We start from the raw sequence: 25399 nt of genomic DNA, 5'->3' as shown, positions 1-25399 counted from the left end.
GACCTCAGGCGAGAACTTTACCTCCCTAAGCCCCTGTTCTCACAACTGTAAAATGGAGACAGTAACACCAACGTCATGAAAGTTGTTAGGCTTAAATGCAATCAGATATCTGAAAGCCCTGTGCATGGGACCTGGCTTAGGGTTGACACTGTGCAAAATTGGTCTCCTTCCATTTGGTGCCCAGCTCTGTGGTGGGGCGCTGTCCTGGACACCTCTGGCCTTTGTGTACCCTGACCGTTCAGGGTTAGGCCTTTCTCTTTTCTCTGGCTACTGTACTTCACTTGAATTGTTACCTTGAGAAATGATTCCCTTCTCTTCAGTTAGAACATTCACTGACTTGAGGGTCAAGAGCAAGTTCTTTACCTCCCAAGGTGCCCAGCACAGACACGTGGCTAGTTACCCCTCTGCCAGTAGGCTTCTTCCTGGCAGCAGAAGCCTTTTCTGGTGAGGTGCACATGGTTGCAAGTGGCCGTGTGAGGAGCGCCTCCTGCTGGACATCTATGGCCAGTTTCGTCTTTGGCTTTTGCTCATGTCCCTGGAGAGGACCCACAGTGGCCTGATTCCCACTGGAGCTGCCAGAGTCCAGCAGGCTGCCACGCTAGGAATGTTCTTTATTCTGTACATTCTCCACAAGAGGAGATTTGTGAGTCCCCGTGCGCAAGCATCTTGCCCTGTCACAGAGTTGGCGCTGAGGGAAGTGACTTGGGGCAGGAGCTGGGGGTAGGGGAAGTAGAGCTCCAGGGCAGCAGGGGCTTTTTGCGGGGGAGGAGGGCAGCTGTTGGGCCAAAATGCAGCTCCTGCAGGCCCTCTCTTGCTTGGCCCCAAGCCTCACTGATACCCCAGGCCCCCAGGGAGCAGCCTGGTGGCGCAAGAGTTAACGCCGGGATCTAGAGGGGGAGGGACTGGATTGTGTTTAGCAGCTTGCAAACTTCACTTAGTAGGGGCTGGAGGGAGGGGCGCCAGCTTGCCAAGAGTTAAACCCCTCGGGTTGGGTTTTTTGGAGGGGGCAGCTCCAGCGCCTCCTTTGAGTCACCTCCTCCGGTGGGGGCGGGGCGTTCCTCGAGCCGCCTGTGGCCGTCTGTGGCGCCCGCACTCTAGGCGTCCCGCGAGCTGCAGTCTCCGCGGAGGGAGGGAGGGACGCGGAGGGGAGGACGAGCCCAGCCTCGCGCCATGCGCTGCCCCGGCCGGCTCGAGTGACAGCCCGGGCGGCCACAGGGCTGAGCGCTCCGCACAGCTGCTTCTGTCCAGCGCTGCCCGCACGCCTCCCCGCATCCTCGCCCGGATCCGGCCGCGCAGGCCGGGCCGCCGCTGGCATGACCGACGTCCTGCCTCAGCCCGACTGCAGCCTGAAGGCGGTGTGCGAGCCCCTGCAGCGGTGCTGCCTCGATGGGCTGGAGGAGCCGGGCGGCAAGCGGCCCCCCAACACGGGCGCCCGGCTCTGGGGCCGCGTGCGCAGCAGGCTGCTACGCCAGAAGGTGCTAGGGGGGCTGGAGGGACTCGAGGTGGTGGGCTCGAGGGACCGAGGGAGGGCTGGGGGCCGCTGTCTCTGCCTCTACCTCTGCCGTTCGAGCTCCTGTCTGCTCCGTGGAGTCCTGGGACAGAGATTGGTGTATGTGTGCAGATCTGCTCTAAGTGGCTTTAACTCGGTGATTAATGCTGGTTGCTACCCGCACTCCAGCCCTAGCTGCTTTCTCTGCATCTGTCCCTGCCTCGGGAAAGAGGGGTGCTGTGTCCTACGCAAGTACATTCTGCCTGGCTCCTTTCTGAGCCTATATCTGCAGGAATGTGAACAGACTAGACAAGGGGCTCCTGGGTCTCAGTGTCCTCGCACAGTGCCCGGACACCCCACCCCCGCATGCAGTGGACGGTACTGGCTGTTTTTCTGCTGAGGGTCATCTCAACACCATCTGCCATATGAGGTTTCTTTGTGCGGAGTTGTGGCGAGGTAGTGATGCTGCTGAGTCTGGGGGCTGCCTCTTCAGGGACCATCCAGATGACTTCTGGCCCAGTGCCAACTGGGCACCAGGCAACCCAATCAGTGTGCCAGAGGGTTCCTGACCCAGCAGGCAGCTCAGACCAAGCTATGCCAGGGCAGACTGCTGGTCCTGTCTGCAGCCCCAGACCTGAGTTGGGATTAAAATCCAAGATGAAAGCTGACTGTCCTGCAGCTGGGCAGGATGCCTTAGGCTGGCTTTGGGCCCTGGCATTGGGCAACTGAGGAAGAGCCAGCCCCAGTGGCTAGCACACACTATGCACTTGATAACTCTGCAGACCAAATCAACCACCTAAGTAAGATGTTGCATGGTGCCAGCCTTGGCTGGCCAGGACGATGCCCATCCTTCGAGGTAGTGACAAGGGAGCCCTTCTGTAACTTAGAGGAGGACCCTCTATGTAAGCTCTTACTGCGTAGACCCTCTGTGTAAACTCAACCAGCATAGAGGCTCCTCGCTTCTGCCGAAAGGAGTGATCTTGGGCACGTTGGCTCTTTGTTTAATTTCCTACCACTGGGGCATACTTGACCTCCCAGAAGTGACATCAGTCCTGGAAAGTGCTAGGCAGGGCAGCACCTTGAGCTGTCCTGCATTGGCCCTTGTGTCACCTTCAGCCTCCCTGGGGACCAGGCTAGCAGAGCTCTGCCGGCTCCAGCTACTATCAGAGCCCCCTTGTGCTGAGGCAGCATGGAACCATCCCTGCCCTGCAACCCCTCCTCAGCCCCTGCTGAGGCCCGCAGACACCAGCCTGAAGCTCACCATCCATTTCCAAACCTCAAGATTGGCGAGAAACTGACCCAGCGGGTTCCTGGCCCAGTGCTACCAAAACAGAGCCCTTCCAGTCTACCTGCCCTTTTCAGGGAGGTGCCTGGCAGGTAGGGGACCATTTCTAAACCCTGAAGTCCCAGACTTTCAGTTTTCCTTTCCCTGTGCATTTGTGGCTGGCAAAACCGAGTAGCCGCTTTAGGAATTCTTCAGTTTGCCTCTGGTGGTGTCTGACAGTGATCTCTGGGCAAGGGTGGCAGACCCGCCAGACGCTGGGCTGCTGAGCTAGTTGGCATCAGTGCAACTGCAGGGTGGCTCTGGCACTTGGATGCTCTGTGTGGCGGGTGATTCAGTCCCCTAGCACAGGCTGTGTGACAAAACGTGTCAGTGTCATGGACATAGTGTCTGCACTGTGGGTGACAGAGAGCTATCTACCCTGCTTACCTGCCTTGCTGCTGTAGGTGAGTAGACAGCATTGTGGACCAGGCCCTCTGTCCCCTTTCCTTTCCATGGTCATATTAACTAACCCTACTAAACCCGCGTCCCCCCCTTATTTTTTTTCTTCCAGTCTACCTGCCCTTTTCAGGGAGGTGCCTGGCAGGTAGGGGACCATTTCTAAACCCTGAAGTCCCAGACTTTCAGTTTTCCTTTTCTTGTGCATTTGTGGCTGGCGAAACACAGCAGCCACTTTAGGAATTCTTCAGTTTGCCTTTGGTGGTGTGTGATGGTGATCTCTGGGCAAGGGTGGCAGACCCACCAGGCGCTGGGCTGCTGAGCTGGTTGGCATCAGTGCAACTGCAGGGTGGCTCTGGCACTTGGATGCTCTGTGTGGTAGGTAATTCAGTGTCCTAGCACGGGCTGTGTGACAAAATATATCAGTGTCATGGACATAAGTGTCTGCACTGTGGGTGACAGAGGGCTATCCACCCTGCTGTACCTGCCTTGCTCCTATAGGTGAGCAGACAGGGTTGTGGAGCCAGGTCCTCTGTCCTCTTTCCTCCTTTCCACAGTCATGCTAACCCTACTAAACCCCGCCCCCCCGCCTTATTTATTTATTTTTCCCCCCAGTGTAGCAGGCTCACTGCCAGGCTGAGGGGCCAGGATTAGGCAGCAGTTGAGGTGGGGTGGGGGAAGGGTGCCAGGTACTGCCCGGCTCGGCAGGAGGGATTGTCTCATTAACTCCTCATTAACTTTGTCCTAAGGATTTGCTCTTGTGAATGCGGGATACACCTGTGGTCTTCTTGCTCCCATTTAACTAAAGATTCATTAAAGGCTGGGGGTGGGGGAAGGAGACTGACTTATCTGGAGACCAGGTGCTGGGGCTGAAGAATCTATTCAGATGGAAAGGTCCTAGTACGGAAACCAAGCCTTTGAAACAGTGCGGGGACTCTGGTCCCAGGAGTCTGCTGTTGCTGGGGGAGGCAGGGACCACTGGGGCTCTCACCACTGGGGCCCAGTGGGGGAGGAGTTATGGTCGGGTTGTTCTTGTCCCCAAGGAGAGTTCTGGGGCTGAAGCCTCATTCCAGCCCCTGACTTGGCAGTTGGTTTGTTGTGCAAGTGTTTAGCAGAGGAGACACGTGGCATCTGGGTTTGTGGGTTCTGCCAGTGCTCTCAGTGTTTAACCTCGCATTGCTACTTGCCTTTTCCTTTTCTTTGTCTCAAATCACACTCAAGTAGGCCAGGCTCAGTGCCTTGCTCTTCCTCCTGTCCTGCCTGCTTCTAGATTCTTAGGTTGAACTTTAGAGGAGAAGGGGCTGAAGGAGGAATCCCATTCCTAACCCCTGAAGTGTCTACAAGTTTTAACAGGGTCACTCGTGGGAGCCATTGAGAGGCTAAGAGGGCCCAAAGTCAGGCCAGGTCAAAAGCATTTGTCTGGTGGGGAGATTGAGTCAAAGATGCTCCTGACCCAGACCAGGCCAGATACTGGCTGGGGGTGGGGACTCAGGCTGGACTGGCAGGGTCCAGGGTCGTGGAGGAGTGTTGAGGACAGCTTCTGATGGCCTTGTCTCTGCTTTGAGGGGTTGCCACGTGGCTCTGAGAATGCCCCGCTTCCAGAGAGTTTCTCTCAAGAAGCTGGAGGCTAGTATTGCTAAGCCTCAGAGTGAGTCCACCCGTTCTGCGATGTGGTTTGCTCCCCCTGCTTGTAGAGAGGGTCATCGTGTTACCTGAGGAAGGACAGGATAGGTAACCCCCTTGGGCCACTTGTCTGGGGACCTTAGGCTTAGGACAGCCTTAGAAGAGGGTCCCTTTGTCAGCTTGATTGCTACCACAGGAGAGCTCCTAACCCCTGCCAGAGTCTGTTACTTAATCGGACAGTTCTTCCTAACAGCACCAGGTATGCAAACTGTGTGCACATCCCCGGAGGCTGGGTCAGCCATTCACTGGCTGTTCCTGCCATTGAGGGTACAGGGGTGCTGTGTACAAGATACAGGTGTGTCTTGGGCTCATTTACTTTACTTCGTAATTCAACTCTGGGCATCAAGAGAGATCTCAAAACATTATGCAGTAGAAATCTATCCAGGCCTTGGCTGCCCACCGCTCTGCCCTGCCACCCTCCTCCTCATTTGCCAGAGGGAAGAAATCAGCATCCTGTGTCTTCACCATTCAGATGCCCACCCACACCCCCACAGTGATCCCTCCACTGTAGACAAGAGACTGTAGCACCTCCCCTAGGGCTGGGGACCCTGCTGCCAGCCAACTTCCTCCTGGGTGTCTGTGGGCCCGGATTGTGGCCAGGATGGTTTGGGGGTTGGAAGCGGGAATAGGGTGACTCCCCTGCATTCCCACAGCCACTGTGCTTCCCACAGCACTTCCTCACCCCCCAGAGCAAGAAGGCCTTGCTCCTGGGGGCACATGGGCTATCTCCTGATTCCACAGAGCAGGAATCCTCAACTCTGAGAATATGGGGAAGGTTATGCAGCCCCGACCCAGACACAGAGCCACCCACATGCAAAAACTGTGAGCAATTTAAGAAAGTCACAGACCCCAAGGTAGGAACCCCTGCTCTAAGTGAACTTGGCACCTGGGGAGGTTAAAAGGGCATTGGCCTCTCCAGCATCTCTGCAGTCCACAGACAGCCTGGCTGGTCAGCTACACTGGGCTTGGTGCCCCAGCTTTTGGATGGCCTGGACAAGGGAGAGGTGAGTCTGCCACCCGAGGTGGTTCCTGAAAGGCTGAAGCTGCGTAAGCCAAGTGTTGGCGGTGAGGCCCCAGGCCCAGAAGGGCAGGCATTTTGGACAGAGCTGAGGAACTTCTGCAGGTGTTGGTTTGGGGGAGTTGCCAGGTGTTGGTTGAGGGGCACTAGTCTGGAAAAACCCAGTCGTCTGCTGATTGGCCTTGCTGGCTGCCCACGTTGTTGGAAGCTGGCCAGCAGGTGTTGCTTCAGCTTCCTTTCCCCTGTCAAATCATGCTGGGGGCAAGAAGGGTATTTTTGTCCTGACAACTTCTTAGCACCTTAGGGGAACACACAGCCCCCCCATACCTGCGACCTGCCTGCCCAATCCCCAGGAGAAGGCCACCGTCAGTCCTGGATTCCAGGGAGCCTTAGATGAAGGCCTGTTGTCCCAGGACTGTGGAATGGGCCCTGGAGAGGTGGGAAGTGGCCATGGAAGCTGCTCTTGGGCTTCTGCAGAGAGGCAGGGAGGACCCTGGGATCCCCACTGAGATTCCCTGGCTCTGCTTAGAATGAGAGACAGTGGATCTTGCTCCTGAGCCAGAAGCTGGGACATCTCTGTCCTGGACAGTGACCCCAAACATGCTGGTGCCTCAGACGGGCACAGCCAGAGCAGGAGCATCCACTGTCCCCCCCATCAGATGCCCGATGCCTCATCTGTGCTCGGGGGGCCTTCTCCTTGGGGCACCCCAGCCCTCGGGCTCATGTGGCACAGGGTGCCAGAGAAGGAGGGCACCAGGCTGGTACGATTTAAGAGGCTTTATTTTTCTAGTCCTGGATCTATGGTTTTAATTTGCTGTGTGACCTTGGACAGATCTGTTTCCCTCTCTGGTACTCTGGTTTGGTACAGTGAAGGAGCCGAACAGGATGATCTCCTAGAATCCAGTTCATGTGATGATCTTGGCCATGTCTCAGAATTCCTATTCCTAAGCCTTACTTAGCATGCTGGGAGAGTCTGGGTGGAAGAGGTCATAGGGCTGCCCCTGGGCCAAGGCCAGCCATTTACTGAGCACAGGAGAAGAGAGGCAAGCAGGAGTGTGTGGGCTTCCTGACCCCTGTCCTGAGGGAGACCTGGTGCCAGGGCATTGCTGGCTCCATTCCTCACACCCCAGTAAGTCCATCTGGTCAGGAATGTGGATGGGCACCTTCCTGCGCTGGGCACACAGCCAGGAGTGGGAGAGGTGCTCAGGGCAGGCAAGGCCTTGCCTCCTGTTACTTTCTGTCTCTAGGAGGAGACAGTCACTAAATATGATCATTTCAGGTCAAATGACTGCTATGAAGAAGGTGAAATTGGGTAATTGATTAGAGACTAAGGAGGAGGGAAAGGCCTGCTTGTGGAGGTCATTTTTTAGCCAAGATGCTGATGACAAGAAGGATTTGACCTTGATAAATCCAGGGACCTTGCATTCCAGGCAAAGGTACCAGCAGGGTAAAAACTCTGAGGCAGGTGTGTTCAGAGGCAGACAGGCTGCGTGGGGAGTGCAGGAGATGACACTGGACGAGGGGTGGCGGCCAGATCACAAAGGGCCTTGCAGGCCACGATGGGGAGGTTGACCTTTAGTCTATGTGCACAAGAGTTTAAACAGTTTCAGTGGTGATGATAGGTTTTAAGCTTGTACTGAGTACTAGGGATTGTCCTCAGCCCTTGATGTAGTTAGGTGATGACATTCAAAGTATGCGCTATGATCATTCACACCACTTTACATATGAGGAAACTGAGGCTCACACCCAGATGAGGTCACATGAGTGGCTAAGCACAGGCCGTGCCACCTGCTTTACGTGGCCTCCAGGGAGGAGGCCCAGAGCCCCCTCAAGCCTTGTGGCTGTTCCTCAGTTGTCCACTTGTCTGGGTGGGTCGGGGCTGCATGCCCTGACTGGGCTTCTGGAGGCACAGGGTCCCACCCATCAGCCTTGTGTGTGGTACCCAACCAAGCGTCATAGACATGGGCGCCCCAGTTGCTTTTGATGGTGCCTGGTCAAGGCGAGACGCAGAGCGGGTGTACGGCTTGTGGGGAGTTCACTCAGAGCCGGCCCGGGCGGTGGAATTGCTGGTGCCCTCACTTTCACTCACGGCAGGCTCTGTGCCCAGAAAGTGCTCCTGGCCTGGGCAAGAGGATGAAGTCACTTTCACAGGACTTTTATCATTCTTACCAAACCACTCCAAGCCCACGGGGTTGCTGAGGGCTGCCTCTATATTGCTTCGACTCTGACCAGTTCCTTTTTTCATGAGTGACCCACTGCCCCTGCCCTTGCTAGCCTGGTGCCCCCAACGTGGCCCTGGGCTTGGACAAGGCCAACTTCCTGGCTGTTAGTTTATAGCCTAGTTCTGGGGTGAACTCTCCAGGCTGCCTGGGGCAGGGAAAGAGGTGGTGGGTGGGCAGCTGTGGGGGAGATATGCTGACCTTGGGGGCCTCTGGAAGCAGCCCAGGTTTGAGTTTTGTCCGCTTCCCCTCAAGGTCAGCCATGCCAAGTCCGAGAGCTAAAAGTGTGGTGGGCACAGGGCAGGCTGAGCTGGTGGAATGAGAGTGGTGGGGAGGTTGGTTGCTGGGCAGGTTGCAGTGGGTGCTAAGAGGCTGACCTGGCTTCAATAAAAGCCTCATTCAGAACTGCTGAGCCCCTTCAATATGTGGGCCTTGGAGACTTCAGGTTCTTGGGAGGCGGAAGGGAGACACACTCAGGCAGAGTGGCCTCAACTGGGTGCCTCGCAATACAGAGTCAGCTGGCCTGGTGTTGGTGGGTGAACCCTGGCCCCCTACGGGGAGCCCGGCTGGCCCTGCTGTGCCTCTCCCTTCAGGGTGAGAGCTGGAGAGGCAGAGCTTGACTTTAGGGTGGGGGGTTGCCAGGACACTGGGAAGATGAGGTGACAGTTTACTGAGCCTGCCCCTGGCCTCCCCCAACCCCACTGCTGAGCTGGAAGCCAGGGTGTAGGCCCTGGCCACCCCTCCCTCTCCTCCCGGCCGCTCTCTGACTCTCAGAGCAGCCACGTTGACAGAGTCCTTAGTACCCTCCCCAAGGGAGGAGAGGCGGACTCCTGGCAGCTCCTGTTCCTCCCGTTGCCAGCCCTACCATGCCTCTCACGCCTGTGGTCTGTCCTAGTGACAGGCTGGCTTTTGGACCCAGCCCTGAGTGTGTGGCTGCATTTGGGGGAGGAAAGGGAAGCCAGTCCAGGCCCGCCACCGTGGCCACCAGCCTGGGAGCCACAGGAAACATGCCCACCATCAGACAGGACACCTGGCTCAGGGCCTGGTCTCCATGGCCCGTGGCAGGCCTGCCCAGAAACACGCCCAGGCAGCGCTCCCTCCTGTTCAGTGCCCTGTCCAGGGCCAACTTTACTGAGGTCCTTCTTGAGTCACTTCCTGATGTCCCTGTTCTGCTGTTTGAGGTGACAGTGCAGTAGACTGATTGAATGCCCTTGTTATTAAAAGGCACTTAGTTTTTATTACCCTCTCAAATCAACTCTGGACTTCGAGGGAAGTCCACCCACCTTCCAGGCAGGGCCAGAATGCCAGGCCTCAGCTCACGAGGCTGAGGGTAGAGCAGAGCCAGAGTGGAGGCCAGGGAAGGGCAGCCCCGGGGCGGGAGGCCAGGCCCCAGGCGGAGGGCAGGGGTGTGCTGGGGGCAGAGCTCCTGGGGCCTCTGGCTCCTGTGCTGTGGAAATGACAGAGTGGCGTAATAAGGGAAGGTTCAGCCTTCGGAGGTGGGGCCACAGGGCTGGAGGAGAGGAGACAGAGGCTGGGGAACCTGTGGGGCCCCCAGTGAATATTGTTTTCAGGGTCCCTATCTTCCAGTGAGCCCCATGTTACATCCCAGAGTAATGGTCACTGAAGTGGCTGCTTCTGACTGTTTATCCCCAGCTGCCCACAGACGAGGCCACCAAAGGCCCCTTATTATGGATTAAAGGACCCATGTAAGGGCTGGTGGTGACAGGAATCATCCCCAGGAGACTTTCGGGCGAGCTGTGTGGTTGCAGGAGTGTGGTATAGTGGAAAAAGGGTGGCCTGCGGTCAGAAGGACCTAGGTTTGAATGTGGCTCTGTCACCTACAAGGGAGCAGGAATAGGAGACCGCAATGGTGAGAGGGGCCCAAACTCGCTGGGTGCCTCCTAAATGCCGAGCACTGGCAGGCCCTCATAGCAGACAGAAGGACAGCTGATGGGGTCCCCTGCCCCAGGCTGGTGAGAGACGGAGAAGAAGGCTTAGGACTCTCAGTGGGGGTCCCCGAGGACATTCCTGAAACCCAGCTCTGGAGGACACTGCCCACCGTTGGAGCCTCAAGTCCTCTCGCCCTCCTGCAAGACCGCTTTGGTGCTTCCTGTCCTAGAACTGAGGCCTCTTGGTCCAGAAAGGTGAGGTGGCCTCTCCCAACCACCTGCAGGGTTCCCAGCAGAGGCTCGGGATTCTGTTGCGGGAGACCCAGTGCTCTCCTGGACATTAACCCAAAGGTCAGCCACTTCCCTTTGGGAGAGGTCTGAATGTGTAGCCACGATTCAGTGGCTAAATGCAAAGACAAGGAGAAAACAGTTGAGCTGCTGTCAGTGGCAGTGTTGTGGCCCAGACGTTCATAACTTTCTTCAGGATGTTTTGTGACCCGTTCCTGTCTCCTGTCTGTGCCCCCCCCTTGAGGGAGCCCCACTGCACGTATCTTACCTTTGGTGGGCCTCCCCAGCCTGGCCCTATGAAAGCCCCGATGAAAGCCCCATCTGTCTCCCTCCTTCAGATGATGTGATGTCCCCCAGGTACCTGCTCCCCTGGGCCCATGGGTGGCACTTGTTTGCTGGGACTAGAGGGTGAGCAGTCAGGTGTTCCTGACTGTCCACTGACATCCAGGGCTGGCTCCTCCACCCTGAGCACTAATCTAATGAGGAAATAGCGGAGTCCACATTTCCCAGGGGTTATAAATAGCCACAGCAGTTCAGGCAGCATCATTTGTCTGGAAAATGTCCCATGTCCCTCTCCACTCCCAACCCTCCCTTCTCTGTATTTAAATGACATCCCGAAATAGATTTGGTTTCTGAAGGCTGCCAGCCTCCTGGGAGAAAGCAGCATTGTTAGGGTGACAAGGGGCTGGGCACACCTTCCTGAGTGGGGACCAGGACATCACCTGCAGCAAGGACCAGGAAGATGGCAGGGGCAGGGATTCACAGCGAAACAAGAAAAGTGGCACCTTACCCAGGCCTGGCCTCAGAACGGCTGGAGCGTGTGACAGCAGCAAGTGCACCTGGCAGGCTGCAGAGGGGTGGGAGCTTAGTGTAGCAGGAGGACAGAGAGGATCTGAAGATCCTGTGGCCTGGGGTATCCAGGAAGGTTTTCTGGAATTGGCAGGGCTAGAACTGGGTCTTAGCATCAGGAGTTGCTTTTTCTTGCTATTTGGCAGCTGGAACAGAAGCGACAAGAAGGGAGGGAACAGAAAGACTGTATGGGAGGTGGCCTGCCAGCACCCAGGACAGCCTGCTCAGCCAGACCACACTCCAGGAGGCCTGATGTCTTTCTGGGCAAATAACGGTAACAGCAGCTGCTGTTGTTGCTGAGATGTGCAGGTGCCAGGTTAGGTATTTTGCACGTTATCTTGCAGCTTTAGCGGAGAGGGTGAGTCAGGGAGACTGGATTTCATACCCCAGGTCTCACTTCCTAGTCGTATGGCCCTGGGCAAGTTCCTCATACTCGTTAAGCTTCAATGTTCTCATCCGTAAAATGGGAACAGCTGTGAAGGCTTAAACCTCACAGGTTTGTTACAATAATTAACTGAGATGCTGTATGTAAAGAGCTTGTCCTAGTGTCAGACTTATAGGATGTGCTCAAAATATGCCAGTTGCTGTTACATCTTCCATAACAACCAGATGAGGTAGGTACGGACACCCCCATGAGGATTTAACAAGGTTAAATCCTTGCCCACATTCACACAATTGGATGGAAGACCCAGATCAGCCTGACTCCAGTCCCTGCACTGTCCCCACTCAGGCTGTGTCCAGATGCTGCAACAGTACTCAGGGAGGGACCACTGGCTCAGTCCTTAGCAGCAGCCAGGGGGTGCCAGGTCATGGGAGGCTTGGGCAGGGGAGAGGCTTTAGATAAATTCAGTCAGGTGCCAGGGCCATGGAATTGGCCTGAGTCTTACGCTGAGAGATCTGCCTTCAAAAGGATTGTTACTTCAGAATGTATCACCAAAAGGTAGCATCTGCCTCAGTCAGTTGACAAAGAACAGTTAAGATCTCTCTACCTGGTTTGGCCACTGCTGGCAGAGCTAGGGGTAGTCCCAGGACCTGTGTCTAAGACCCAGTGGTGGGGATGGGATGTAGGAACTGCAAGGGGCAGCCCGTGCTATAGGTCCTAGGAGGGTCTGGGACACAAAGATGTTTAGAGGGGAGGGAGGTTTCAGGAAAGTGAGGCCAAAGTTGGGGCTTCCTTTAGGACCCAGGATGAGCTGTGGCCTCAAGCCTTCAGAGATAGGGAGCCTGGGCAGAAGCCAGGCTGGTGACCACCTCAAGCTTACCTGTGTTTGAGGAGGTACTAGGGACAGTTGTCCTCCCCAAGGGGTGCTTGGTTCTCTCAACACCACTCTGTCCAGTTCCATCCCTCTTCTGGGCAGGAACTGACTGCTGAAGCTGGGCCTGGGCCACAGCTGGCCTGAATGCAGGGCCCAGAGTGAGCCCAGTGCAGACCCCAAATCTAGTTTTTCTCCTGAGGTGGCTGTTGGAGGAGCAGCGTGCAGACTATGGCACACATACCCCTGGTGGTGGGTGCGCAGAGCCTTTCCCAGGGCTATGTGGGCAGCTTACAGAGCCTCAACTACCACAGGTGTTATTTCCAAAGAGCGATCTGCCTGAAAGGCCCAAGGCTCACCATGGGGGCTTGGCCCCAGGCTCCCAGACGTCCTGGGTGGTGAACAGAGGAATGTTGGTGCAGGTGTCGAGAAAGTAAGAGACTCAAATAGCTGGTTAAAATCCTTTCCAAAGTCAGGTGCTATCCAGTTCTTTGCCTTCCACAAAGCTGATGGAGGGCCTTGTTGTCAGCTGAGAAATCATTTGAAAAATAATGTGGAAAACATTTAAAGAATCACGTAAAATTGCTATAATAAAATTCTTCTCGGCCCCGTCTATTATTTATGAGAGCATATGTTTATCATTTACATCCTTTAAAACAAAACCAAAAAAATTATGAACAGAATTGGTGCTAACCTCCGCTTCACTCTAGCAAAAAATAAGTAATATTCACATAGTACATCAACTAAAACAGACAAAATGTCCCCCACATCTCATTAAGAGATACAGTTCCACCAAAATTTTTGATAGTGTACTACTAATCATGGTAATTATCCATAATATGTTTTTTTTTTTTTTTTTTTGTCTTTTTGTCTTTTTTCGTGACCGGCAACGGATCGCAACCCTCAGTGTCGCGCCCGTACCGGACCGGGACCGGCAACAGGATCGCTACCCTCGGTGTTGCCCCCGCTCCTCGCTCAGCCAGTGAGCGGCCGGTCTGTATGTGGGATCTGAACCCTCGGCGGGAGCGCCGCCGCGCTTCCCAAGCGGTGCACTGTAGCAGTGCGCCACCGGGCCGGCCCCATAATATGTTTTGAATGTTCTGAGGAAATTTTTCATTTCAATTTATAGATATTTTTGTGAAAGCAAAATATAATGTGGTGATTAATAAAAGACTTGAAAATATAAGTTAGGACAAACTTCTTTAGCAGAAATGGAATAGAAACCTACATCTGAGGAGAAAAAGCAGGATTTCTGCAAGGGAAAGAAGAGCTTGTTGATATATTTTTAAAATGGACGATGGTGGGTATCAAATCACTATGATATTTAGGTTTCAATGAGTACATTTAAAAGAATAACAGTTTTATTCTAAGATGGCAATATTTAGATTATTTTGGAAATTATATTCTTTGCAGGTATTTAAACTTGTCAGGGAAATGTTCAGATGTTAACATAAAAATGTGCCAGGGAGTACATAGTTTCTATTTGGGGGGTGGGGGAGTGGCTGCCAGGTAAGGGGATGCAATCAGAATTATTTTGTGGGGCCTTATTTTGAAGGCCACCAAGTTAGAGAAATGGAGTCCTTAACAGTCCCTTGCGAGTGATGCTCCTGACTCCCCCCGCCCCCGCCCGGCATCTGCACCTCCATGGGGTTCCAGCCCAAGTCTAGGGACCTCCCCTATAGAGAGTGTTTGTTTATTTGGGAGTCAACTGCCTAACCCAACTTACCTCACTAAATCTTCACTACAAGCCAGTGAGGCAGGTCTGTTACTGGCTGCCATGTATAGTTGAAACAACGGAGGCTCGGCGAGGTTAAAATTGGCCCGGGGTCACATTCCTGAAGCGGCAGAGGCGGGATTCAAACTCAGGCAGCCTGACTCCTGAGAACGGATTCCTCACCTGCACGCTGTGCTGCCTCCTGTCCAACACGTCCACGTGCACGGACGGGGCGAGTGTCTTTCCTTTCGTGAACCTAAGTTTCTGGATCTGTGAGATGGGGTGGCAATACCTAACTCACAGGGCAGTGGTCAGGAGTAAATGAGGTGTGGTGGGCAAAAGTGCCTAACAGAATGTGCCCACCCCTTCATGGGGCGGGGGTCCTCCACTAACCAGGGCCACCCTGCAGGGTTGATTTGGAGATAAGCATCAGACCCCCCCCCCAATTAGTTCTGCCCTCCTGACCACATAGCTGTCTGGTGAGCAGTTACCGACCAGCAGCAGGGACAGCTCTGGCCTGTCTCTGGGCTGCCACCTCTCCCTCACATGCGTTCTCTCTCTCTTTTTCTCTGCAGTTGGACCCACAAACTGTAGAGACCAAGAACTGGCACACGGATGTGATTGAGATGAATGGGGTGAGCCTGGGGAGACAGGGAATGTCTGCGCAGCAGGTGGGCAGCCCTGCCTTCTGCTTTTCTCAGCGTCCTGTGCTGTCTCTACCTCTCCTAGTCCAGTCCCCCTGTCATCTGCCCACACCCTTCCCACGCCATCATGGGGGTGTTCAGGGAGCCCTGGATGTGGAGGTAGCCTCTGTTTGCAGACCTGGGGAGGGGGCCCCATGTTCTAGGGGGCGTTCCTCAGGCACTCATGCCCTGGGGCCCTTGTGCCTGCCTCACCCCCATCCCTCCCAACCAGATCAAGGTGGAATTCTCCATGAAGTTCACCAGCCGAGATATGAGCCTAAAGAGGACCCCGTCCAAAAAGCAGACCGGTGTCTTCGGTGTGAAGATCAGCGTGGTGACTAAGTAGGTGTTGCCTCCGGTGTCCAGTGCTGGCATCCACGCCTGGGTCCCCGCTGGCCCCTGCTCCCAGCCCTCTCTGCCCGCTCCCAGCACCTCATCAGTCACCCCAGGTTCAATAGTCACAGACGTCCAGTGTGCAGGCCAGAAGTGACTCACTGCGCTGTGTTCTCTGCTCACACAATGCTTTGGAAATAAGCCAGCATTTAAACATGGGAAGATTTCACAGCCGGGAGCCCATGTGTTGGCTCGACAGCAACAAGCTGGAATCCAAGGAGTGGCTGCCCCTTGGGAAAGGACATGTGTCCTTCAGCTCATCACCACCCCTCTGTCCCCTGTGTCCCCCAACCTGGCCCACCTCCCTCATTCAGGTTACCTGCTGGGCCCCCCACAGGCATTTGAAGCTGAGGGAACAGTCTTTCCTGAGTCTTTGGGCTTATCTCCCAGGTCTTTCTCCTGCATGTGTCCCTGCTGTCCCTTGGGTGGGCTGGGGTGGCCAGACTCTTTCTCAGCCCTTTCCCTGCCCCCACACCTGATCCTAGAGGTGAGAGCTCTCCACGGCCTAGGCGTGCGGGGGTGAGGTGGCCACAGTGGGACCGCCATCGGAGGCCTCCTTCCACCTGACCCTCCCCTTACCCCCTTGTCCCCAGGCGGGAGCGCTCCAAGGTACCCTACATCGTCCGGCAGTGTGTGGAAGAGGTGGAAAAAAGGGGCATTGAGGAGGTTGGCATCTACCGGATATCAGGGGTGGCCACGGACATCCAGGCGCTGAAGGCTGTCTTTGATGCCAGTGAGTCTGGGAGGCCCAGCCTGGGCAGGAGGGGTGTCTGGGTGGGCTCCTGGGGCAGGAGAGAGTTAGTGGATCCAGGAGGCCTTCTCCCTGGAGAGGCCTGGGCTCATCAATGGCAGAAGAGCCTTAGTCTGTGACCTGCAGTCCACCATGTCACGGAGTGGACCATTCTGAGTCCCCATGGCTAGCGCCTTTTCTGCATTTTTTCATGCATCCCCCCCACCCAAGCCCTTATCTACTGCTACAGATAAGACTGAAGAAGCTCAGAGAGGACAAGTCACTTGTCCGGGATTACCCAGCTTATAGGTTTTGAACCTGGACTTAAACTCAGATCCTTCTGACTCCAGAGTTTGTGTTCCTGGCTTTCTTGCTACCTCCTGGGTGTTTAATGGGCTGCTGGGACATTAAAGAGCTTTGAACCTAGGCTTGCTGGCTCTTGCCTCCCTCTGCTTTCTCCAGAGCCTCGGGTGCCCTTTGGAGCACATCTTCCCCTGTATAAACTCCTTAGTGGTAGGGCCTGATCTTTCTGGTTCCTTCTTACCCCATCCTGCTGGTTCAGGCTGCAGCAGCAGCAGCATACCCAACAGACAAGAAACCTGAATTGGCCAGGCTGTGATGATCTCACATGGAGCCGAGAGGGGCCCGGTGGGGGAGCTTGGGGCAGAAGACAGAACAAGGGTCTGGGATCGTGCTGGCACATGGCTCCTCTGTGCGACCAAAGCCTTAGCTTTGTTGGGACTTTTTTTTTTTTTTTTTTTTTTTGGTGGCTGGCCAGTACAGGGATCCAAACCCTAGACCCTAATGTTATCAGCACTTTGCTCTAACCAAATGAGCTAACCAGCCAGCCCCAGGACATGATTTTAGGTGTGAAAAATGTGCAGTGCCTTCCAGAGAGGGGCTGGAAGGAGGGCACGTGCCACATGGAGTGTACGTGGCTCTGGAGCTCTGGGTAACAGGTCATGTGCCCTCCTGTTCCCTGGGAAGCAACAGCAGACAGACCCCAGCCTGTCTGTCCCTTATCTCCTTACCCCCAACTGACAGAGCTGAGTCACAGACACCAGTGGGCACTGCCTACATCTTGCCTCTCTCAGGGAAACCAGAACCAGAAACATTGTGGGTGGGGCTCTGTCTCAGAACGGACATGGGGATGGAACAGGGCTGCCCACCCAGCTGAGGGCTGCCGGGAACAGAGGGATGACTCAGGCCAGCAGCCCCTGACCTCGCCTCCTCCACTACAGATAACAAGGACATCCTTCTGATGCTGAGTGACATGGACATCAATGCCATTGCTGGTACCCTCAAGCTGTACTTCCGGGAACTGCCTGAGCCCCTCCTCACAGACCGACTTTACCCAGCCTTCATGGAGGGCATCGGTGAGGCTCCTGGGGGTCCCGAGGGCTGGGCTGGGCTGAGCCAGACCACCCTGGCCAGCAAAGTAAGAGCAAGAGAAGACACCTGTGGCTTCCTTGCAGCCTGATCTTCCCAGTGCACCGGGAAGGCGAGGTGTGGCCTGCTGGACCCTCCCACCTGCCTCTCTTCCCTCCTTTCCCCATGGGCAGCCCTCTGTGCTTCCTACTTGGACACTGACCTCCTTGCTTGTCAGAAGCTGGCATCCCAGAGCCAAGGAGGAGGCAGGTTCAAGCCAGGGCACTGTGGAGATGGCTGTGCTGAGCATTCTAGAACAACCACCCTCCTATCTCCACACCTGTACCAATGGCCCTGGCCCACAGGCCTCCTACCTGCACCCACCTGGGCACAGCCCTCCTGCCTACTCTCCTTCTAGGGCTTCGGCCCCGCTGGGAAATAAGAAGCCCACAGAAGGCTGCTCGCCCCCTTGCACCAGTGTCAGAGGTGGTTGCAAGTGAGCAGATGTCACGTCACTGGCAGCACATGTCACCACTGGCTTCAACTTAGCCATACAGACCGGGGGTGGGAAATGGCACCAGCAGCAAAGGCCATGCAGTGAGGGGAAGGTAGGGGCTGCTTCCCACCAGCCTGCCTCTGGCTGAGTTAACAGTAGTGCTGTAGCCTCCCAGAGGAACCAGCTGCCAACAGCCCACCCAAACACCAGGCCCTTGCCTGCAGGATCTGCTCCCCTGAACACCTGGCAGCCTGGGCTCTCCCTCAGGGTCCCAGAGCCCCATGATCAGGGAGCTCTGTCTAGGGATTCCTGCCCCAGAAGCCGAGCCCTGCCCTAGCCCATCTCTCCCCACAGCCCTGTCAGACCCTGCTGCCAAGGAAAACTGCATGATGCACCTCCTCCGCTCCCTGCCCGACCCCAACCTCATCACCTTCCTCTTCCTGCTGGAACACTTGAAAAGGTAACGGGGAGGGGCCCAGGGTGGGACAGGGAAGCCCAGGCTGCCCAAGTAGGGAGCATGTACTGCTGTGGCACCAGCCTCAGCCCCTCCTCACGGGCGCTGGCCACTGTTGGGCCATCCACAGCAGGGCGAGAGTTGGCTTTTCAACTTCTTGCACTTGCATTCTTCTGTTCTGAGCAATACTTGGGTCCTAATAGCAACCTCAGATATTGGCCATGAAATGCCTAGGATGGCAGGGCTAGAGCCAAGGACTGAAGATGGACTTTACAATCAGTAGGTCCCAACCTATCAGTGGTTCATTCAATCAATTTAGCATCTTTTAAATGAAATAGAATAGACAGCATCAGGGTACACTGCAAGCAGTATGCTTAAGTGTCAGTTTGTTCAGTTACATATAGACGTGTTCTGGGTTACAACATAAAAAGTGTGTTCATAATTGTGTGTTAGTCAAAAAAAGCTTGGGGGCCGGCCCGGTGGTGCACTGCTACAGTGCGCCGCTTGGGAGTGCGGCGGTGCTCCCGCCGAGGGTTCGGATCCCACATACAAACCGGTTCCCGCTCACTGGCTGAGCGAGGTGTGGGCGCAACACCGAGGGTTGCGATCCCGTTGCCGGTCCCGGTCCGGTACGGGCGCGACACTGAGGGTTGCGATCCGTTGCTGGTCACGAAAAAAGACAAAAAGGAAAAAAAAAAAAAAAAAGCTTGGAACCCACGGGTCTTGGCCCACACTTCATTTAACAGATAGAGAAATTGAGTCCCCAAGCCCAGCAGGGACTTGCATGGGTTAGCAGCAGATCTGTCTTTAGAACCCACATCTTCCAAATCCTAAGTTAAGATTTTTTCACCTTCCCTTCACCCCTTCTTGTCAGGTCAAACTGGGACCTGCTAAAGTTGATGCCTGCAGCAAAGTTCAGAATTGACACTAGCCCTGAAGGTGTCCTCAGCACTCTATTTTGAGCCCAGGCCTGAGTGGAGAGAGAAGTTACTGGGCACCCTTTAAATCCACTTGCCCCCCAGGACCAAGGCGTTCCTTCCCGCCCCCCAAAGGAGGCTGCTCTGTGGACCAGTTCCTCCCTGAGCTCAGCCCCCACCCTAGGCCCCAGCACCTCACTGCAGCTCAGCCAGGCCAGGCTCGGGAGAGCCCGCAGAGACCTGGATGCGCCTGGGACTGGTGTCTTGTTTTTCCCATTATGAGACATTTTCCCTCTGGTTTGGCCAGGACCAAAGCCCTAACCAATTCCCAAATAGTTTGGCGAGCCTTGTGGGGAGGACGCACGGAGGAGGAGTGGGAAGGGAAAATTCATTAGGTTTTCCACCCTGGGAACTGGGCACAGTCTGTTCCCACATCTGGGCCCGGCTGGGGCTGTGTGTGTGTGTGTGGTGTATGGTGTCTGCGTGTGTGTGTGGTGTGTGGTATCTGCGTGTGTGTGTGTGTGTGCGTGTGTGTGTGGGTGTGTGTGTGTGCGCGTGGTGTGAGGGGCCAGCCCCGCTGCACAGCTGCCTGCTGGCATTGCAATGTTTGCCCGTCTGTGCGCGGGGCGGGTGGGTCTCAGCGGCAGAAACATTTGCTGGGACTGGGGGAGGCTCAGAGCCTCTGTGACGTGTGTGGTGATACTGGGCCTGCCTGGACTCCAGCCGCAGATGGCAGCTCCTGCTGTCACTCAGGGGAAGGATCTATAGAGCATCTGGCCTGTTATGTAAGAGAAGCAGGGGAAGATCCAAAGGAAGGCAAGTTGGGGTCCCATGAGGCAGACCCTTCTGGAAGGATATGGAAGGATAGCCCTTGGGCTCCATCTGCGATTACTCTGCTCCTGCCACAGCACAGCAGGCAGAACCTTAGGTCATAGTTAGCAACTGCCGCTGGGGCTCCAGGCCCTCCTGCCCTTTCTCCGACTGCCCCAGCCACTGTGACTCTTCCTCTGGGCTCCTTATCGACTGATGATGGGTAAATAGCAGAGTGGTTAAGATCATGGGTTCTGAAGGTGGACTGCCCAGATTCGAATCCCAGCCCTACCACGTGCTAGCTGTGTGACCTTGGGCAAGTTACTTAACCTCTGTATTTCGGTTTCTTCATCCCTACAGTGGGGATGATGACAGCAGTACCTACTGCAAAGGATTGTGATGAGTACAAATTATAGGGAAAGTTCTTAGAACAGTAATATCATTATCTGCAAGGCAAGGGAGTTGGAGTTGATATCTGTGGGTGCTTGTGGCTCTGGCACTTTAACATCAGTTCAGGGGGTGTCCCAGAAGCTGGGAACCTGTTACAGTAATATACTGGGACATAGCTGGGGCATTGGTCCCTTGGCTTAGTCCCATCCACCGGGAGGTCTCTCCCTTTAGGAGGGGAGGCTTCCTCTTCCAGGACCACCTTCCAGGAGTCCTTCCGGGAGTTCCTATAGCTAAGGCCAAGGGTGCTGGAGCTCCAAGTGGCTGCTGGGGAATGAGTTCTTTCTTTTCCTCCTCTCCCCTCCATCTCAGGGTTGCTGAGAAGGAGCCCGTCAACAAAATGTCACTTCACAACCTGGCTACCGTATTTGGCCCCACGTTACTAAGACCCTCAGAAGTGGAGAGCAAAGCACACCTCACGTCAGCTGCAGACATCTGGTCCCATGATGTCATGGCACAGGTACCACCAGCACTGCCCAGGCCATGGCTGGCGGAGGGGTGAGACAAGCCCCCCCAGGGGTAGAGAGAGCAGTTCAGCGTCCCCACACTTCTCTCCTCCTGGGCAGCTGGGTTGATAGTCTGTAGGATGTCACCCGAGAGGCAGGGCTGTGGACAGTCTTGCCCCTCCCAGGCCAAAACAAAGTATTTGAGCCTAGACAGGGGCCCAGAGAATTCCTGGAAGTGCCTCAATCTCAGAAAGCTTGTCCTCATGTGTGGGAGCTCTTGGGTTGCTTCTGGTATCAGGAGGCTTCCCTGGGATACTGGCAAGACCCAGGGAAGGGGCCAGTCTGAGGCAGGGCTGCCAAACCAAAGCCGACTTCAGGATCAGGTTGGAAGCTTATGACTTAAGCCGGGGAAGTGGCCCCAGGCTCCCCCACCCTCTGCCCTGCAGTGCCCTCTACTGCTGCAAATGGGCAGACACATCTGGGCTTCCAAGAAAGGGGAGGTGGCCAGAGCCAGCCTGGGGAGTGTGAGGGGGCAACCCAGACTTGACCCCAGCCCAGGGACCATTTCTTCTCAGCAGGTCAGATGAGGAGGGCCAGAAGGACAAGGACCCCAGACTCAATCTCCCCTCTCTCCCCACAGGTCCAGGTCCTCCTCTACTACCTGCAGCACCCCCCCATTTCCTTCGCAGAACTGAAGCGGAACACACTGTACTTCTCCACTGATGTGTAGCCCGAGGCGGGGGCGGCTGTGGGGGGTGGCCAGGGCCAGCCTCTCCAGCTGGGGGCCCAACTGACTTGAAAGACTGCAATAGAAAACTCCCAAACTCAGCACTCCAGACTCCAAGGGAAGCCAACTTCCAAGAACTGGAATATGTGCATCTTTTGTGCCACCTTGTACAAAGCCAGCTGACCAGCCCCCAGCCTCACCTCCGCACCCTGGGCTCCCGCCCTCCGTACCTCTAGTTGTGTCTAATGCTCCATGCTGTTCGGGATTTGTTTTATATATATTTGTTCTGCAGAAAAGGTAGTGACCGACCTGGTATGGGCACACTGACAGCCTGCTTTGTTCTCTCATTTCCTCCAACACTTTCTTTCCTCCAGAGTCCAGTCCAAGGGCTTTTATTTTGCGCGGTGTAACTGCTGCCAGCTTCTCCTCTCTTGGCCCTGTTCCCAGACTGCTGTCTCCTGGCAGCCCCCCCTCGTTTTTCCTCTGCGCTCTTCCTTCCAGCCTGCCTACATGCATGTGCAGCCTTGGTTTTCGCTCCATCACCTTGAAAGTCCTGAAGAGGCCTGGGTGGCAGCAGCAGTGGGCCTGTCTGATGCTGCCGTTTGCTGCCACCAGCCCTCTTCTTCCTCTCCGCCTGTGGAAGCACACCCGCTCTTCCTTGCTGCCTGTGCAAATGTTGGACAAGGAGACAGACTCGCACTAATCCTCAGCTTAGCACAGAGTTGGAGAGCTGATTTCTGGAATTTTCCGTTTGAGAATCTCCATTTTTGGGGTTTATCTATTCTATCTCCTGCCTACCAGTGAGGCATCTTTGACTGTTTCTTCTACTGCTTTTCAGTTCCTTTTCCCCTGGTGTTGCTTCCTTTGAGTGTACAGACTCACAAAAAGTGACCTGCTATCAAGATAGCCAGAAGGTCAGGAAGGAATCTGGGGGTGTGGGAGAGTCAGGCTGCTGAGGAAACAAGACAGGTTGATCCGTCAGACGAGTGCCATGCAGCACTGGGTGTCCTGTGTTGTGGGGGGAAGCAGCTTTGAGAAGCAAGGAGTTGTAGTGGCTTTTCTAACGGAGCTGAACTTCCTGGAGGGCAACTCAGATGGCTGAAGCAGGTGTCCAGAAACAGGTCCCCTCCAGGAGGCTGGCATCTCACGTACCTCGTGGTACCTTTGCCTTAGATTTTACACACATTTTCCACAGCTGAGCACTGCCACGGGGCAGCCCCACTGCCACGTGTGCTCCAGGGCCTGGAAAAGGAAGGTGCACAGCCCAGCGGTAGCCAGCCATCATGGTGCTGCCCCCTACCCCGTCCCGGCTTCTAGATGCAGCCTTTTCGGTGAACTCTGGGAAACACCAGAAGTTGGGGGAGGATGAGGGATCACAGGCACCTGCCTCTCTTGGAACTGGGGTTTACTGGGGGCCCTCCTTGTTGTCACTCTATTCCAGAGTAGGGGATCAGCAGGTTCCCTCCCCAACTTTGAGACCCATTGCTCAGGACTAGAAAGGAGTGAGATATATTCCCAAAGCGCAGTTCCCACCTGAGCAGCGGCTGTTGGTCAGCGGCAGTTAGCCTGGGAGGGCAGACACTCCTAGCTACAGGGGCTTGAGCTACAGCACAGCTCCCTGGATCTTCTGGCAGAGAGTAGATTCTGGGCCATCAGGATTGGGGAAAACAGCTCCCATTGTGTATGCTCAGGGCTGAGTCTTAAAGAAGGGTTTGCTGGCCCTAAAGCTGTTGTGCTTGCTCAGGCAGGGCCCTTTCTCATCCTGTTTATATTTGTTGCCTTCAGCAGAACGGTACACATTCTGTGCATGTTGGAGGAAAGAAATGCCTAAAAGGAAAGAAATTCTGACTACCCAGCTGCCTAATAGCAGCTTAGCAAGAAGCCCCACTCCCTGGGACAGGAGGTGGGGAAAGGATGCCACTTGAGCCTAAAGATCGCAGCACCTGAACATTCCTGAAGTATCTGCTTGGCACTCAGGTGGTGTGTGGCATGGACAGTTCTTGCTTGCTTCCAAAGGGATTGACAGGAATGAGTTAGGGCCTAACTACAGAAAGTTACAGCCAAAAATGGGTGCTTCTGACTTCCCCAAAGCAAGGAATGTTGCTTCTCAGCATCAGGTAGCTACTGCACCCCCAAGCTTGCTTAGGCAGGATAGGAGGAAGGCTGCAAAGGCCGAGATATGCAAAAGGTTCATAATATTTATAATTCTACCCCCAGAGTGGGGAGGGGAGGGTGCCAGACCTGGACTAAGCTGCCACAAGGAAAATACCTGGTGGGTTCTCCTGAGAGACAGGGACTATGCAGCCCAGAACCCCATCACTGTGCCCAGCAGGGTGGGCTGTGCCAACATGAGCCCAAGAGACAGGCTACAGAAATCCCAGGTATGCCTGTCCCTGCTGGGCAATGGCTGAGGGTTGCCAGTTTTTGCTGATACAGGTAAGATGGGACCCTTCATTAATATTTGACTTTAATAAGTTGGTAAGGATATATCTTTTTTTTAATCTGTTCTGTTTCAACTTATGTAGATTATTATAAATTGATGTAAACCATGTGAGAGAAAAATGTTAATAAAAAAAAAATGCGAAGCCCCAACATTTGCACAAACTCAGCCCTGTGGTGTGGATGTTTGTGTTCTCAGTAGTCCAGGGAAGACCACAAATCTAAATATTTAACTCTTCCAGCTGCATCCAGATGTGAGTTTCCAGGAATCTATTTACCTAGTTAACTCCCCTTGAGCCTTCCCTTTGGCCTGTGGGGACTGGGGCAGAGTTTGCAGGGGAGGTGAGTTCATGTTCTCTCCTTCCTCTTCAAGGCCTCCAGGTCAACTACCAGCCAGGCTGCTTCTGGTCTCATCTGCATTTCCTGCTACAGTTCCTTGCACAAATGTACAAATGTCCCACCAGGGACCGGGTCATCAATATGCCTCGGAGAGATAGTAGGAAGTGTCCATTGGAAAGGAAGCTTTTTATTTTACATAAACTTTTCTCTGCATTTTCTTGGAAGCAGCATGTCTTTGGGGCAGCGCTTTGCTCTAGTCTTGTTGGAGAAGCTGGATCCCCGGAGGCCAGAGGCTCCTTTTGAGAGAGCTAATGGGGTTACTATAGGCTCCTACCAGCCTAAGCCAGTGGACACTGAGTTTATTCTGAAGATCAAGAACAGATGTCTCTGAAAATTGCTGTTTGGTTTATGAGCTCATACTGGTTCTCTCGCCATCTCAAACAGGAAACTATTCATCTCCTCTCTTCATTGAATAGTCAGTGTGGACAATGCTTGGCTTACTGAACTAAGGGCTACTGAGAGCTCAGGGCTCATCTTTTCCAAGGTAGTATTTCCTGCATTTGCTCCCACATGCTAGACCAGCTAGAAGAAGATCCCAGGCATCCCAGTACTTTGACAGGTACAAATAGGAATGTCTGACTGCCCTTGCTTCAAAGTGCTTATAGGTGGGATATATACAGTGACAGTAGAGAAAACACTCCTAAATTTATTCTCAGAGCTCTGGGGAATGCTCCAACTGGCCCAGAAGCAATGGCTGGATGGACATTACATAGAATTCGCTACAGAAGGACATGATCCCTTGCGCTAGCGCACATTCATTCCAAGGAAACAGAAGACATGGTCAGAGGAAGGTGTTACCAGCTGGCTCTGACATCATCACTCACAGACAAATGTACACTCAGGATGATACCTGGCATTTAAACTGAGTCTGAATTCTGGTTAGAGGAGGGTGGGCTAGAAGACAGCAGATGAAGAAGAGAGCAAAAAAAAGGTGGAGGAGTTACTGTACAGTAGAAAAAAGAAGACCC

At 54.7% G+C, this 25399-nt stretch overlaps 1 protein-coding gene across 1 annotated transcript; it reads left to right on the top strand.

The window, feature by feature from the left end:
- Positions 1–1313: 1313 nt before the first annotated feature.
- Positions 1314–24201, top strand: ABR (active BCR-related). The gene is made up of 8 exons (XM_008593095.1): positions 1314–1609; positions 14595–14757; positions 15038–15147; positions 15792–15931; positions 17170–17304; positions 18147–18252; positions 20733–20880; positions 21507–24201. The coding sequence occupies exons 1-8, from the start codon at positions 1314–1316 to the stop codon at positions 21594–21596; spliced, it is 1188 nt and encodes a 395-aa protein (XP_008591317.1). The 3' UTR covers positions 21597–24201.
- Positions 24202–25399: the final 1198 nt, after the last annotated feature.

This window comes from Galeopterus variegatus, unplaced genomic scaffold (assembly GCF_000696425.1).
Source record: "Galeopterus variegatus unplaced genomic scaffold, G_variegatus-3.0.2 Scaffold155, whole genome shotgun sequence".
In the NCBI taxonomy this organism is placed as follows: domain Eukaryota; kingdom Metazoa; phylum Chordata; class Mammalia; order Dermoptera; family Cynocephalidae; genus Galeopterus; species Galeopterus variegatus.
This window is presented reverse-complemented; position numbering and strand designations above follow the sequence as displayed.